Source organism: Tympanuchus pallidicinctus, unplaced genomic scaffold, assembly GCF_026119805.1.
Source record: "Tympanuchus pallidicinctus isolate F22 unplaced genomic scaffold, pur_lepc_1.0 scaffold29, whole genome shotgun sequence".
Taxonomy (NCBI): domain Eukaryota; kingdom Metazoa; phylum Chordata; class Aves; order Galliformes; family Phasianidae; genus Tympanuchus; species Tympanuchus pallidicinctus.
Genome location: NW_026294746.1, coordinates 3,183,010 through 3,196,424, shown reverse-complemented (window position 1 = coordinate 3,196,424; position 13,415 = coordinate 3,183,010). Strand labels below are relative to the sequence as shown.

The 13,415-nt window shown below is 45.8% G+C and overlaps 1 protein-coding gene across 3 annotated transcripts; it reads left to right on the top strand.

The window, feature by feature from the left end:
* ENO1 (enolase 1) lies at window positions 1-12,303 on the top strand. Of its 3 annotated transcripts, XM_052691664.1 has the most exons (13): window positions 93-109; window positions 850-882; window positions 3,032-3,125; window positions 4,189-4,284; window positions 6,372-6,430; window positions 7,622-7,691; window positions 7,856-7,989; window positions 8,148-8,370; window positions 9,762-9,959; window positions 10,147-10,348; window positions 10,716-10,824; window positions 11,266-11,324; window positions 11,842-12,303. In XM_052691664.1, the coding sequence occupies exons 2-13, from the start codon at window positions 859-861 to the stop codon at window positions 11,909-11,911; spliced, it is 1,338 nt and encodes a 445-aa protein (XP_052547624.1). In that variant the 5' UTR covers window positions 93-109; window positions 850-858; the 3' UTR covers window positions 11,912-12,303. The 3 variants fall into 3 exon arrangements, with proteins under 3 accessions (XP_052547625.1, XP_052547624.1, XP_052547623.1); XM_052691665.1 differs by lacking the exons at window positions 850-882; window positions 6,372-6,430 and adding an exon at window positions 6,691-6,749 and having other exon boundaries at window positions 1-109; XM_052691663.1 differs by lacking the exons at window positions 93-109; window positions 6,372-6,430 and adding an exon at window positions 6,691-6,749.
* Window positions 12,304-13,415: the final 1,112 nt, after the last annotated feature.

Genomic DNA, 13,415 nt, shown 5'->3' with positions numbered 1-13,415 from the left:
GCTGGCCAATAGGAGGTGGGAGGCGGGCAACTCATCTGCATGAGGTGGGTATAGGCTGGCGTGCGCGCAGTCGTCCGTTCTCAGTCAGCGTTGAGCCGGGTGCGGAGAGGTGAGAGGGGGGCTGGGTTAGGCTGGGGGGAGGAGGAGGGCGGCGGGTTGAACTGAGCTGCGGGGGGCCGCTGCTCCTCTCAGACCGGAGCCGAGCGGTCGGTCGGCCTGCGGGCCCCGTGCCGATCCGCTGGGCTGCGGGGGGCGGCAGCGCGGTGCGTCCCGGCGGCGATTAACGTCTGTCTCTTAATGATTAAGCAGCACGTCTCGGACGGCGAGTCGCGCTTTGGACCTTTCCCCTCTTTAGCGGCGCTGGATGTCCTTCAGCTTCATGTCAAATATTGAATGTCTTACGTCAACGCCTAAATCTGGGCGCTTGGGCTCTCCGGGCGGGATTCAATCCCGTTTATCTGCGGGGTGCGGCCCCCCGTAATACGATGCCCATCTGCGGGCAACTCGCGTACGGAAAAACCGCGTCTGCCGAGAGGATCTTGGCCTCTGTGCCGTTACACGCGGCTGAGTCACGGGGCAGGGCTGCGGCAGGAAGCGGTGCAGGCGGTCGCGCAGCGAGAGGCTGCGGATCCAGGCCTCCATCTTGATGAGGAGGAAGGAGCCGGCGAGCCTTTGAGTCGTTCCGTGCCGCACGGTGTTAAATTGCCTCGCGGCGTGCTGTGCTGGTGAGCCGGCACCACGTGGGAGCGAGAGCAGGAGGTGCCGGGTTTGGCCCAGGCAGAGCGTTTGCTCGGATTTAAGCCGGTGAGGCCAGGGATTAATGAGCAGTAAGGTTATTTTTTCTTTCAGGGTGGTCGTATGAGAGTTGCAGACTTAAAGCGTGTAAGTGTCACTGATAACTGCATGGCAGCTCTGTGATAAGCTCTCTCAATTAATTAGGCTAGTTCTGTGGCCAAACTACTACTCGCTTTTATTCTCCATACTGATTCTTGCAGTGATGTGTGAAGAGAAATGCATGTGTTAAGAGAAACGTGGCTGCAAAATAGCTTCCATGCATTAATCTCTTGGTAATAAAATTGGCAGTGAGCTTGCAAATCATTGTAACTTTAATTAGAGCAGCCTGCTCTATTGTTGGAATATTGCATTCCCTGTGCAGAGCACAGCATCAGGGAGTAGGTGATGACTGATAGGACTTGATGCCTTGGAGGAGGTAATGACATGGCTGCTCCCAGCGAGGCCTGGGAATCCAAAGGGAGGCTCTGACCTTGCCAGCAGATTAGAGTACAAAACAAGGTTTAAGGCAATATGTGCATAAAGGACCCCTCTGCTATCGGTGTGTTTGTCTAGCTCCATCACAAAGTACAAAGGTCTGGAGAGGCCACACAGCTGTCCAACCTGTGTACAGTTAGCCTTCCTGCAGCTAGGCCTATGTGGGTTCTCCGTCTGCATAGATGGAGGCAGAACGCATCTCCATAGCTTGTGGTGAGCTGAACGCTACCAGCTTTACCTGGGGGAACACTCAGTAGGAAAACAGTTTCTTGAATACAGAAGTGAGTGGACATGAAAACGAGGAGAGAAAAAAAAGGGCAGGGAATTCTTGGAATGGTGCATTGCTGTGAAATGCCTTCCTCTAAAAAAAAGAACAGGGAGGGACTATTGGGGAGGTCATTTCCAAGGACATTTGAGTAATGTCAGACCTGGGGTACCAGTGGAAGCTCCAGCAGCGTGTATTGCTGGGGTGACACCTTTGTGAAGGTGAACAGGCAGTTCTTGCATTGCACTAAGACTTCCTTGTGAGCTGCCAGTGCTTTCAGAGAACAGAGCACCTTATGTCTTGCAGCAGATCTGGTTCTGAAAAGGAAAGTGAGGCACAGCAGGTGCCAGTAGAAGAAGCTGCAAAAGCCTTTTTCAGATAAGTGGGGATTGTTCTCCTTTAGTGGTTGCTTGGAGCATGTGGCAGAAAGCTCAATCTGCATAGATGAGAATCCTAACATGGAAGTTGCAGGGATTTGTCTCTAGCTTGTATGTTCACTGATTAAAGTTAAGTCGTGACTGTATGGAGGGCAGTTGGAGCCAGCTTGCTCTGCATCTTAGGACAGTTGTATCATCTGTCAGGGTGTGAGTCTTACAGTAAGGCAAAGGGTGTCTAAACTATCTGAGCTGCTTTGTACAGTCAGCTGCTCAGAGGCAAGGCAGTTTGAAGGGCCATTTGATCCAGGGGGGCAAACTGAATGGCTACCTGTCTTTTAATGGGGGGGAGGAAAACGTTCCTGTGGAGGGAGGAAGGTGGTGAAACTGCCTTCCTCCTGTGTTGGTACAAGCAGCAGCACTGCTGAGAGCCTGTCATCTCAGTAAGTGAGAGGAGATTCGTGACTGTGCTGTCACACAGAGCTGCCACCCACACGGGCATGCCAGAAGCTGGCTTCCAGATGGTTCTGAGGCTGAGCTTTCTCTGCAGATGAACTGGTTTTGGTGCTGGTCCATGGCTTACAGGCATTCATCTGACTTGATTTTTAAAGTACTGTCTGAGCTTATATAAGGCATTTGTTACAGCAGTTTTCTTAAGTGTGGGGATGTGAGATGGGGGCAGGAGGAAGTTCTCAAGGGTTGCTGTGGTCTGTGTTCCCTGTGGGAGGAAAGGCTATTCCTGTATGTATTCCTTTTAAGAAAGGGCAGAACTTAGTGCTTAGAGCTGTGGGTGTTTCTATTTCAAGACAGGTTACGTTGGGCTCTGGACAGCTGCAGTGTGTACTAAGAGCCCTCGAGTCTTTTAGCAAAAAGAATTCTAGCTAGCTGCAGTAATTTCCTGTATTGGGATTACTTGACTGATTACTTTGATATGCTCAGCATATCAAACTTCTGGTTTTAAATGGTTCTTCTGCTTAGGCTGAGGTTCTTTTCCTCCTTGTGTAGTGCTCTAGGCAAGCAGTGAATGTTTTCTTACTTGAAGTGAAAAGCAGTGTTTCTGAGTTGTTCCCATGACTGCTGGTGGCACTGCTGGTTATGAATTAACGCTCAACTCTTTTGGCAGGTGTTCAAGATGTCCATTCTTAAGATCCAAGCCCGTGAAATCTTTGATTCTCGTGGAAATCCCACTGTTGAGGTAGACCTCTACACCAACAAGGGTGAGTCCTTAGCAGATATTTGTCTACATTGCACAAGTGTTAATGCAAACAGTGTCATGTGCCTCCCTCCCCTTGTCCTGAGCTTAACTTGGATAGCATTGGCCAACTCTGTTAACACCTTCTTCCTGTCCCTAAGCAGTTCCTAATGGATTTAGTTTCTCTGTGTTCATTTAAGTCTGTTTGACTGCACTTGAGCATGTTTAGCTTTTCAAGCTCTATAATGAAGGTCTTCTGCTGTGGGATTGAATCCTGGGTAAGGTTTTCTTTTCTGCACAGGTAATTAGGCAGGACCCAGCATCTTCTCTAATGGTGTTTTTACATACAACATCTTATATTTCTAATTATTATGATTTTTTTTCCTTGGTTTCTGTTAGTTGTTCAGACCATATTTGATAGGATCTGACAAAGGCATTATACAGGCACAGGCCAGCATGGTTCAGTGGAATGAGCAAATACAATGGCTGTAATACACTAACTAAATAGCTGATCTTTTTGCCTCAAAAGATTAATGCAATCATTTAATGAGATTTCCCCTGCTAAGCTCTTGGCCTAAGTGGGATAAGGGAAAGGCAGGAGATGGAGTCTGTTTGGCCTGTTGTTCAAGATGCCAGCCTTCCAATTTGCTCTTCAAGTTCAGCACCCTTAATTGGAAGAATGAATGGTCTGAAGAGCTCAGATGAGCAAAACAGGTCTCTGAATTGTCTCATGTGCCACATCTCACAAGAGCTTAAGAGCTCAGTGGCTAGACTGGCCTAAGAAATAGATTCATTGAATAAACCTGCTGTATCAGAAGGTGAATGGGTAGCTTTCCGAACACAGTTGAAATTCACACAGGAAGAGAATATATATTTGTCTGAGGGAGTGAAAGCCTGCTGTGGGGAGACGCTGTAGAATTGGTGACACTAATGGAGCAGACAAATTGTGCAGGATCACCAAGATCTGATTTAGCTATGACCTCCCCTATCTCTGTGGGTGCAAGCATGTGGAAGGTTGAGATGATGTGTGGGTGAAGCATGCTTGGTGGTTTTCCATGTGCTAAGGCAATTCTTTCTGTTATAAACAGGTCTGTTCAGAGCTGCTGTTCCAAGCGGTGCCTCAACTGGAATCTATGAAGCTCTGGAGCTTCGTGACAATGACAAGACACGCTACCTGGGGAAAGGTAAACCTGAGTATGGGTGCCTGGCTTGGCTTGTTACCATAGAAGCATTGCATTGCTGCTGAAGTTAGGCTAGATTGCAATAGAAGAAACCTGGGCTCCTTCACTGCCTCCCATAGCCTGTACAAGGCGTGGCAATGAAGTGGAAGTGATGAAAGATGTGCATACCTGCACATAGGCTGTGCAACTGGAGTCAAGGTAAGGCACAAACTGCAGGGTTTCCCAGAGGCCTGGGCAGAGTGACTGCTTCCAGCAGTGCATGTGGGGCTCAGGTGCCAGCTGGCTGAGCGTGTCTGTAGTACTGCATGCTGAGACATATTTAAGTGTTGCACTTCTTGTTGCCTTACGTGCTGGTGTAAGGTACAGAGTGCTTCACTGCAGCTAGTCACCAGATCTCATAATAGAAGAACATCAAACAACCATTGTTAAATGTGTCTACTGTGGCACTGTAAAACTCGTTAGATCCCAACATGCAGACTCTTGAACTTGTAGTTCGTGCCAACTGCTGGCAATGGGAAACATGCAATGCTACAAGAATAACCACTGAAATGCTTCCATTTCAGGCTGAATCAGAGCTAAAGCCATTTGACTTTTGCCTTTCACTGTGGGTAGTCATAATACTGAAGTTTGTTTTAGTTACTATATTTTAATTGCCTGCTGACTGATGTCCTGGAAAGTAACTGAACAGTCAGAAGACTGGTGTAGAAAGTAGCATGGATGGGAATGAGTAACAGTGTCCAAGAGGACATTCATAAACTTCTTAGTAGCAATTCTTCAGTTACTTTTAGGACTTGGACAGCAGGACTCCACCTTAATTTGCTGACCTAAGAGTATTGGTGATAGTTTCCAACTCTATGCAATCAGTTCTCTCAGTTGTAAGGTTAATTGTCTTTACTCCAAACTTTCCTTGCCAGGCAGATGAAAGGAAGCTGAAATAGTTTGTGCCTATTAAGAGTGAGCAGTCAGAGTGGGTAATCACTGCTTAAGATCCATGATGGCTACTGCTGCAGAGCAGAATAAACTGCAGATGACTGAATATACCAAAGAACAGAAAGAGCTTCTGCTATCCACTTAAGGCTCTTTTCCCTGAGCAATATAAATGTGTACTTAGCCCAGGTGCTGTGTGTGTGCTTAGAGCTGCTAAACCTGATCCTGTAGCCACTTAATGGGCAGTTAACTAGACAGCATAGCCTGAGTTTCCTCAGTAGGCTGCCACAGCTCAGGGTTTTGTATCACCTGGCAAGTAATGAGATAAGAAACACCTCACCATATGGAATGAGTTACAGATAGCTGGAAGGTCTCCTGTAATATAAAGTTCTAGACTTGAACTGTCTGAAAGGCAATTAACGCGGTTCAGGGTATGCTTAATCAGCATTTTTTGGGTTCTGAAGCTTGGGTTTTCAGAGGTATTTAAATGCTGCACAGACATGACAGCATTCCTTAGGCTGATGTTGGTAGCTGGCAACTGATCTGTGCTTATGGGAAAGAAGCGAGCTCTTGTTTTGGAGCTCTTTTTTTACCTTGCAATGGTCCGCAGAGACTAAAAAGGTGCTGTGTTCACATGCTCTTCCTTGCTGTGGTAACAGCCCACTTGAATTCTTATGGGTACAGAAGTTGTATTTCCTTTGGCGTTGCATCAAGTGTGAAATGGATGTGCTGAGGTGATGCTTCAGGAGTGGCAAATAAAAACGATGGCAAATAAATGCCTGAGCTGTTGCATGCTTAACTTCCCGGCAAAGCTTTTTCCTTTCCCCCTACTCAACCAGTCTACCAATGGGTAGCAGCAGGCTCTCCTAAAACCTATTCTAAGTGCTGTCACTTGGCCACTCATGGTTCTGGTCTGCAATTGATTTTGCAGTATCAAACCATGGTGGCAAGAACAAAAACACAGCCTGCCTGACTGCTGCACAACTTCCTCTGCCCTCTGATCTCTTTTGTTTCTGGACTACTGCTCAGTGTCAGACACTTGGGGATCTGTAGGTCTGTTTTCCTATTTGTGACCTTTGCTTTTTCTTGCATGATTGATTTTTGTCTTTGGCTGTGAGCCTTCATCTCTTCCTTGATTCTCTTGTCCATTTCGCTTCTGTCAGGTGTATCCAGAGCTGTTAAATATGTTAACGAGTTCCTGGCGACAGCATTGTGTACACAGGTAATGGATGTGCTTTCAGTGCAACCTTGTCACTTGGACAGACCTCTCCAGTGCATGGTCTTGCAAACTAACATTGCAGCAGGCATTTCTAGATGATACTTCATGCAACTTCCATTCAGTTGAGATGGTGTCTTTACATGTTCAGCAGTGAGCTCAGGTTGAACTGGGATTTGAATAGCATGAGATGGTATTGAGATCATCTACTAATGCCTGCGTAACGAGTGTGGTTGACCAGTGTCTGATTTGCTTGTTCTTTCCAGGTGTCTCAAAAGCTGTTGAGCACGTCAATAAAACAATTGCACCTGCACTGATTAGCAAGGTAGGAGCAATCTGTCTTCTGCTAACATCGGTTAATGCCAGTCCAGTGCATCCTAGCTGATGTGTTTTCTCTCTAGAGGCAGGTACAGGAACTGTATTACCTGGGGGATGTTAGCCTGTGTATTGGAGTGCATGAGAAAAAACTGACCTACAGTAATGGCTTCCCTTAATGATTGCATCTCTAACACTTAATCAGAAGAATCTCCAGCAGTGTGCAGCAGCACTTCAGCACCTGGAGTTCTCAGTGGAGTGCATTTAAGATGCAAACTGCTTTATGTTTAAAAGGGTGGCTGAATGGAGGGAGGTGAGAGGAGGGCCGCGGTGCTGGTGGCTGGGTTTTGTCCAGGCTAATTTGGAAGGTAGTCTTAAAGGAATCATAGTGAAGTTGACTTGAGAGACATTGGTGCCTTTTGTGAGCACTGAGCCCTAGCTGCCAATGAAGGGGCAAGATGGTGATAATGCATAAAGTGATTGCACGTCCTAACGGTATGCACTGAGTTACAGATGGGCTTGTAAGCCAGTTGTCTTTGAGCTTGCAGTAAGGGAGCAGGGGTCACAAATAGGAGCTTTGCCCCATGTCAGGCTCATAGTAGTGTAACTCTGCAGTTAAGCAGTGTGAGAGCCTGGCCTTACAGCTCTGAATGTGAAGAACAAAAGAAGCTTTTGATGTGTCAAGCTTAGGTCAGCCTTGTGATCTGTTGGAAGTGACCAGAAGAAGCTGCTGTTTGGTAGCAGTAAGAACTAGGTTACTGTTGGTAGTTGTGCTTAAGCAGTTCCTAATGCCTGCCAGGGAAATTAAGCTGCAGTGGGCAGGTGGGAGTTCACTGAGCCATGTTGCTCTTCACACAATGTTTTGCCTGTTTCTCTCTGCAGAATATCAATGTGGTGGAGCAAGAAAAGATAGACAAACTGATGCTGGAAATGGATGGAACAGAGAACAAATGTAAGTGGGCTTTGTGTTAAGGCTGTTATATAGGTCTGATGTGCTGCACGTTGTTTCTAGTAAGGTAAATGGCTTATGCTGTGCACTTACCTTCCCAAGACCATGACTGTGCTGATACTGCTGAATCTCTTCAGGAAAATGTAATATTTCTGTTCCTATTTCAGCTAAATTTGGTGCCAATGCCATCTTGGGTGTTTCTCTGGCTGTTTGCAAAGCTGGTGCTGCTGAGAAGGGTGTCCCCCTGTACCGCCACATCGCCGACCTGGCTGGAAACCCCGAAGTCATTCTGCCTGTTCCTGTAAGTTTCCTTATAAGACTGGCTAGAGGCAAGATCTGACCAAGTGCTTGCAATGTCATTTGCTCTTGGGTTAAATTATCTTGATAGTGGAGTATCTCTTGCTGTTGTCTGCTCACAATGAAATACGTTAAATGACTTTTCCTTTGGATTACTTCAAGGCTTTCAACGTCATCAACGGTGGCTCCCACGCTGGCAACAAGCTGGCTATGCAGGAGTTCATGATCCTCCCTGTGGGTGCTGACAACTTCAAGGAGGCGATGCGCATTGGTGCAGAGGTCTATCACAATCTCAAGAATGTTATCAAGGAGAAGTATGGCAAGGATGCAACCAACGTGGGTGATGAGGGTGGCTTTGCCCCCAATATCCTTGAAAATAAAGAAGGTAAAAATGATCTTAGTGCAGGAGGAGACCTAACCAGTTGCTGCTGTTTCTTTGCTCTGCTTCTGCTCTGGAGATTTCTAAGATCTTATATGGATGTGGTCCAGTCTAGGTGGTGTGCCTTCCTCACCACTTCTGTACTGGCTTGAAGCAGTCTTTGCACTTTGCACTTGAAAAGGGTGATGTGGGCATGTCAGTGTATCTTTGAGTTTTCTAATGTCAGTAGTCAGAGGTGAGTGGAATTGCTGTGGTTTTCTTTTTGCTGACAAAGGAGAGCAGTTTGAACTGTAATGGGTGATATGTGAGGTTGCATTCAGGTCAACTTGGGAGGCTGAGGCATTCACTGCCTCCACAGCCAGACAGTTCTGTTCAGAGGCCTTCAAGGAAGTGGGGACACAGTCTGTCTTATGGGAAGTCAAATGCTTGTTCCTACCAAAAAAATGTGCTCCAGAAGGGGCTTATTTTCTGCTTTCTGTATGGAGCTGATAGTAAGCCAGTACAGTACTACAACTCTGTGATCACTTGCATGGTTTAAAGCTGCCAGTTATATTGTTGGCCTCTGCAGTTGCCTTCTCTGATACTGAAGGTGAGGAGCCAGTATTGAAAATAGGTGTGTTTGAGTCCTGCAGGAGCATGCAGCTTTTACAAGGTCTGTACACTAGCAGACATCAATGAAGATGACTTTGGATGACTATTACAGTCCAAGGAATCTGTGTTGCTGGTAGCAGCTGCTCTTGCAGCTTGTATGACATATTAGTATCTTTAAAAATACTTCATGTAAGCTTCCTACTGTAAATAGCTTGGCTGACCTGGCAGTTAGGCTTGGAGTTGGAAATGCTTGAAGAGTCTTCCTGGTTGTGAATGTACTGAATTTCATTGCTTGGACTCTGCTTAAAGCAAACAGAAGCACAGTGGGTGGTATGTAGATACTTGTGCTGGAGAGTTAAATTGCCAGCTGTGTACAAGAGGAGATCAGCAGATGTGAAGAGAAGGTGCCCTGTGCAGTAGCAAGCTGTGCATTGTATCTAGTGTATTTAGGTGTAACCTTCTGTTACAAACAGCACCTGGTCTGGGGTTTAAAGGGATTTGAGGATAGTGACTGCTTTCTGCCCACGTTCATAAAGCTGAAAGATGATGTAGTATCATCTAGTCTTCACCTTCTTGGACTGTGGTCCTGCCTGAAGAGATTAGCAATCCCTGTCTCAGGTATTAAAATCTGAGCACAGTATTCAAGTATCCTGTTCCAGTTATTTCAGAAGATCCTTTTGTGTGCCCTTCAGGCTTTTTGTAGGGAGTAATAGAAATTCTTGCCCAAGTGAATGTGCTGCTAGCAAAAGAACAGTTTTGTATTAAGGTGTTCAACAAGATCTCAAAGTTATCTTTCAATGTTTCAGCTCTGGAGTTGCTGAAGACTGCTATTGGCAAGGCTGGCTACTCTGACAAGGTTGTCATTGGCATGGATGTGGCTGCCTCAGAGTTCTACCGCGATGGAAAGTATGACCTGGACTTCAAATCCCCTGATGATCCCAGCAGATACATTTCTCCTGACCAGCTGGCTGACCTGTACAAGGGCTTTGTGAAGAACTACCCATGTAAGTTCCAAAGTTCCAGGCTCATATTAGTAGCAGATAATAAGGGTTGATTGCTGAAGGAAAGGGAGAGTTGAGGTGCAGCCTCCCTTACATGCAGATCAAGAGCAGTGAGCTTCCTGGAAGTTGTCATGGGTAATACTTGTTTGAAAGCAGCCTGTACCCTGAAGTTCCTTCTGTCCCTCTGCAGTGGTGTCCATTGAAGACCCTTTTGACCAGGATGACTGGGCTGCCTGGAAGAAGTTCACTGCCAGTGTTGGCATCCAGGTGGTTGGCGATGATCTGACGGTGACCAACCCAAAGCGTATTGCCAAGGCTGTGGAGGAGAAATCTTGCAACTGCCTGCTCCTGAAGGTCAACCAGATTGGCTCTGTGACAGAGTCTCTGCAAGCGTAAGTTCTCCCTTTTCTTACCATGAGTAAGGGATCCTGTGTTGCATAAGGAATTGTATAGCTGAGGGGGCTGAGCAAAGTCTAGTGGAATAGAAATCTGATGAGGCATTTGTGAAGGGATGAACAATTGTGAACTCAGAATATTGGCAAGTAAAACCCGTACCTGCACATCCTCCAAATCATATAGGCATGTCAGACACTAGGTGTAAGCACATGTAAAAGCAGCTGTGTGGCTCCAAGCTTTCACATGTACTGAAAAGCAGTTCTGTCTTGCCAAATCTGGGAATACCTGGTGCTTGGCAGCCTCACCAGAGCAAAGGCTGCTGTGCAAATGAGAATGATGTGATGCTTTGCTTATCTCTTCCAGTTGCAAGCTTGCCCAGTCCAATGGCTGGGGTGTGATGGTGAGTCACCGTTCTGGGGAAACAGAAGATACCTTCATTGCTGATCTGGTGGTTGGTCTCTGCACTGGTCAGGTTTGTATCTGTAGCTGCTGTGACTTGCCTTCTTGCTTGATGAGATAATATGATAAAGCCATGATGCATTGCAGATGGGCTATTCTGTGACTTAAAGCATGAAGAGTTCCTGCTTCTATATGCAGGAAGATCATTTGCTTCATGGGAATGTGACACTGGAACGTATTATCTTGTGTAAACTCACCTTTAACCAGGAATTAAAAAAAAATCTGAAAGAAATTTCACTATTGGGTGTGTCAGGATTTCCAGGCAGTGAATCTGTTAGTGAATGAACGCTGGTTACTGCTCCCGAACTTTATCTTGATTGAGTGTACAGGATTTCAAAGCCTGATGCTGAAAATAAAGCTTGCCATTGTTGATTGCTCTGAATAGAGTAGCTCTGTTTGCATCTGTGGCCTTGCTTCTGCTGTAGTTACTGATGAATTTTGGTTTCCCTTTCAGATCAAAACTGGTGCCCCTTGCCGATCTGAGCGCCTAGCCAAGTACAACCAGCTGTTGAGGTGAGACTCACAGTGGGAAAAGGATTGTGAGTTAGGCCTGACATAAAATGGGTCTGCATTTGGGTCCAGCTTGCTCTTAAGCTGCTCACCTTCTGAGATGGAGAAGTACATAAACTGACACTGGCAGAGATACTTCTGGGTTGGTGGTTGGCTCAGTGGTGAGTTGGATTAGTTATTATCAGAGTGGAGATAAAATAGGAATGTTACACAAAGCATCCTGTAATGTTATGTCTCTGAGAAATTGTCCTCCTCTCTGCATGAGACATTTCCCTTGGACAAGAGTTTGAAGTATTTGAGCAGGATTACTTAGGAGATAGCAACCAATGTAGTGGAGTATCTGTGAGTTCTGAAGTTACTTGGAGGGAATGGACTTGTGGCTGTGTATTGTTAGTAGTATTGTATTGTTACAGTGTTGTTAGCACCAGGCAGATCAGGTTGTTCAGTGTAAGGCTCGCAGCTGTGCTAAAGCAGCTCTGCACTGACTGCTCATACCAGCATTTTGTTGCCTTTCCATCAGAATTGAAGAGGAGCTTGGCAGCAAGGCCCGTTTTGCTGGAAGAAACTTCAGGAACCCTCGTATCAACTGAGCTGTTTGGATCATGCAACCCTGTTCTGGTTTAAAGCACTAGTCACCTGTTTAGATCACAGTTTCCTGTATTAGAAAGATAAGGGCAGCTGAAGGAAGTTAAGTTTGCAGGTCCTCTCCCTTCCCCCTAGCTGACTCCTTTACCTAGTGTTCTCACCAGCTCTGATCTGTTACTTGTAATGCTCTACTGCTTTTCTAGAACAGTCTCAGTGGGGTTTTGTGTGGTTAAAAACCTCTGGAACCATGACCTTCTACCACTGGGCAAAAACACTTCTCTGCCTGTCTGTTCTTCAGTGTGTGGAGCTGTGACTTGCAATGCAGTAAGAGGTACCTGCAAACAGGAATAGTAGTGTTTTTACATGTAACAAATAAAAGCATCCAACAACCCAACAAGGTGTGACTTTGAGTTGTTTTGGAAGAGGCTGAGGAAGATGGATACCTTCTGTTAAACATGTCCTGTTTGAAGTTGTGCTGACTGAGACGGACTGTGGCTGGAAGGTGGATTTAAATTGCTTTGTGACCAATAGACAATTAGTTGAATGTATGTCTGTAATCAAGAAGTAGCCTTAAGGATATATTTAGTTGTGTAGAAGTAGGACTAGGAGTAGGTTTCTAACTAAGAGATCAATTATAACCCTGGAGTGGAAGAGGAAAGCTCAGGACTCCCTTAACATAGCAGAGGGTGAGTTGTGTCCTAGCAAGTGATTGACATTTACAATAGGCTGCTGCTGATGTCTGCTCGTTAATCTCTTCAGTAGTGGAAAAAAAATAGTGATAGCCTTGATGCATAGCAAGAAGCTGACAGTTAGTGATATTGCAAGTGAATTTTGCAGCCTTGGTTGAATTGTGGAGCAGCACTGTTGCAAACCCTTGCCCTGTGAAGTGGAGGGGGGAGGTAAAGTAAGGAAAAAGCTACACACGAAATAAGTTGTCCAGTGTTTCTGGAAGATTGTTGTGTAGTCTGTAAAGATTTTTATCTAACAGCACAAGAAAGTCCAATAAGAGTGGGGTGCCATATTGAATTAGAACCTTAGTTAAATACAGCAATTGGTTTTATGTTCAGTAATAGCACTGTAATGCTAGTTATAGTTGAAAATGGATGTAATAGCTGCACTTAATTTTTACCCTATTAGCAGTTAGGTACTGTATTTCACATGGGGAAAGGGAGCAGGGGGAGAAGGAAGAAGACTTCAGGGCCTTTCCAGCTGTTGGAAAACAGATGGCTGTAAACAAAGACTTAGGAACTAATATTTGTATTTCCAAAAGCTTTTTCTTTGTTCAGGTCACAGCTCTGCTGCTTCAAGTGGGAGAGAAGTTGCCAAGCACAGCTCGTTCCCAGTCAGTGCTGATCTTGGAGATGAAGAATGCCTTTTTGTCTGAAGAGCCACCAGTGCTGCTTGGGTGAGCCTTCAGCAGGGAGGAGTTAGAATGTTAAAACCTGACCAGACAGGGAAAATGGTGCATAAGTGAGGGAGGGGTTGTTCAAGCCAACTCTTAGGGCTTAT

What these genes read in the sequence shown, in the direction of transcription:
- ENO1 (XM_052691664.1), top strand. Translation starts at nt 859, where the DNA reads ATGAGAGTTGCAGACTTAAAGCGT. An exon ending in GGATGGAACAGAGAACAAAT is followed by an intron (nt 7,692 to 7,855) that starts GTAAGTGGGCTT and finishes TTCCTATTTCAG; the next exon opens with CTAAATTTGGTGCCAATGCC. An exon ending in AAGTCATTCTGCCTGTTCCT is followed by an intron (nt 7,990 to 8,147) that starts GTAAGTTTCCTT and finishes GATTACTTCAAG; the next exon opens with GCTTTCAACGTCATCAACGG.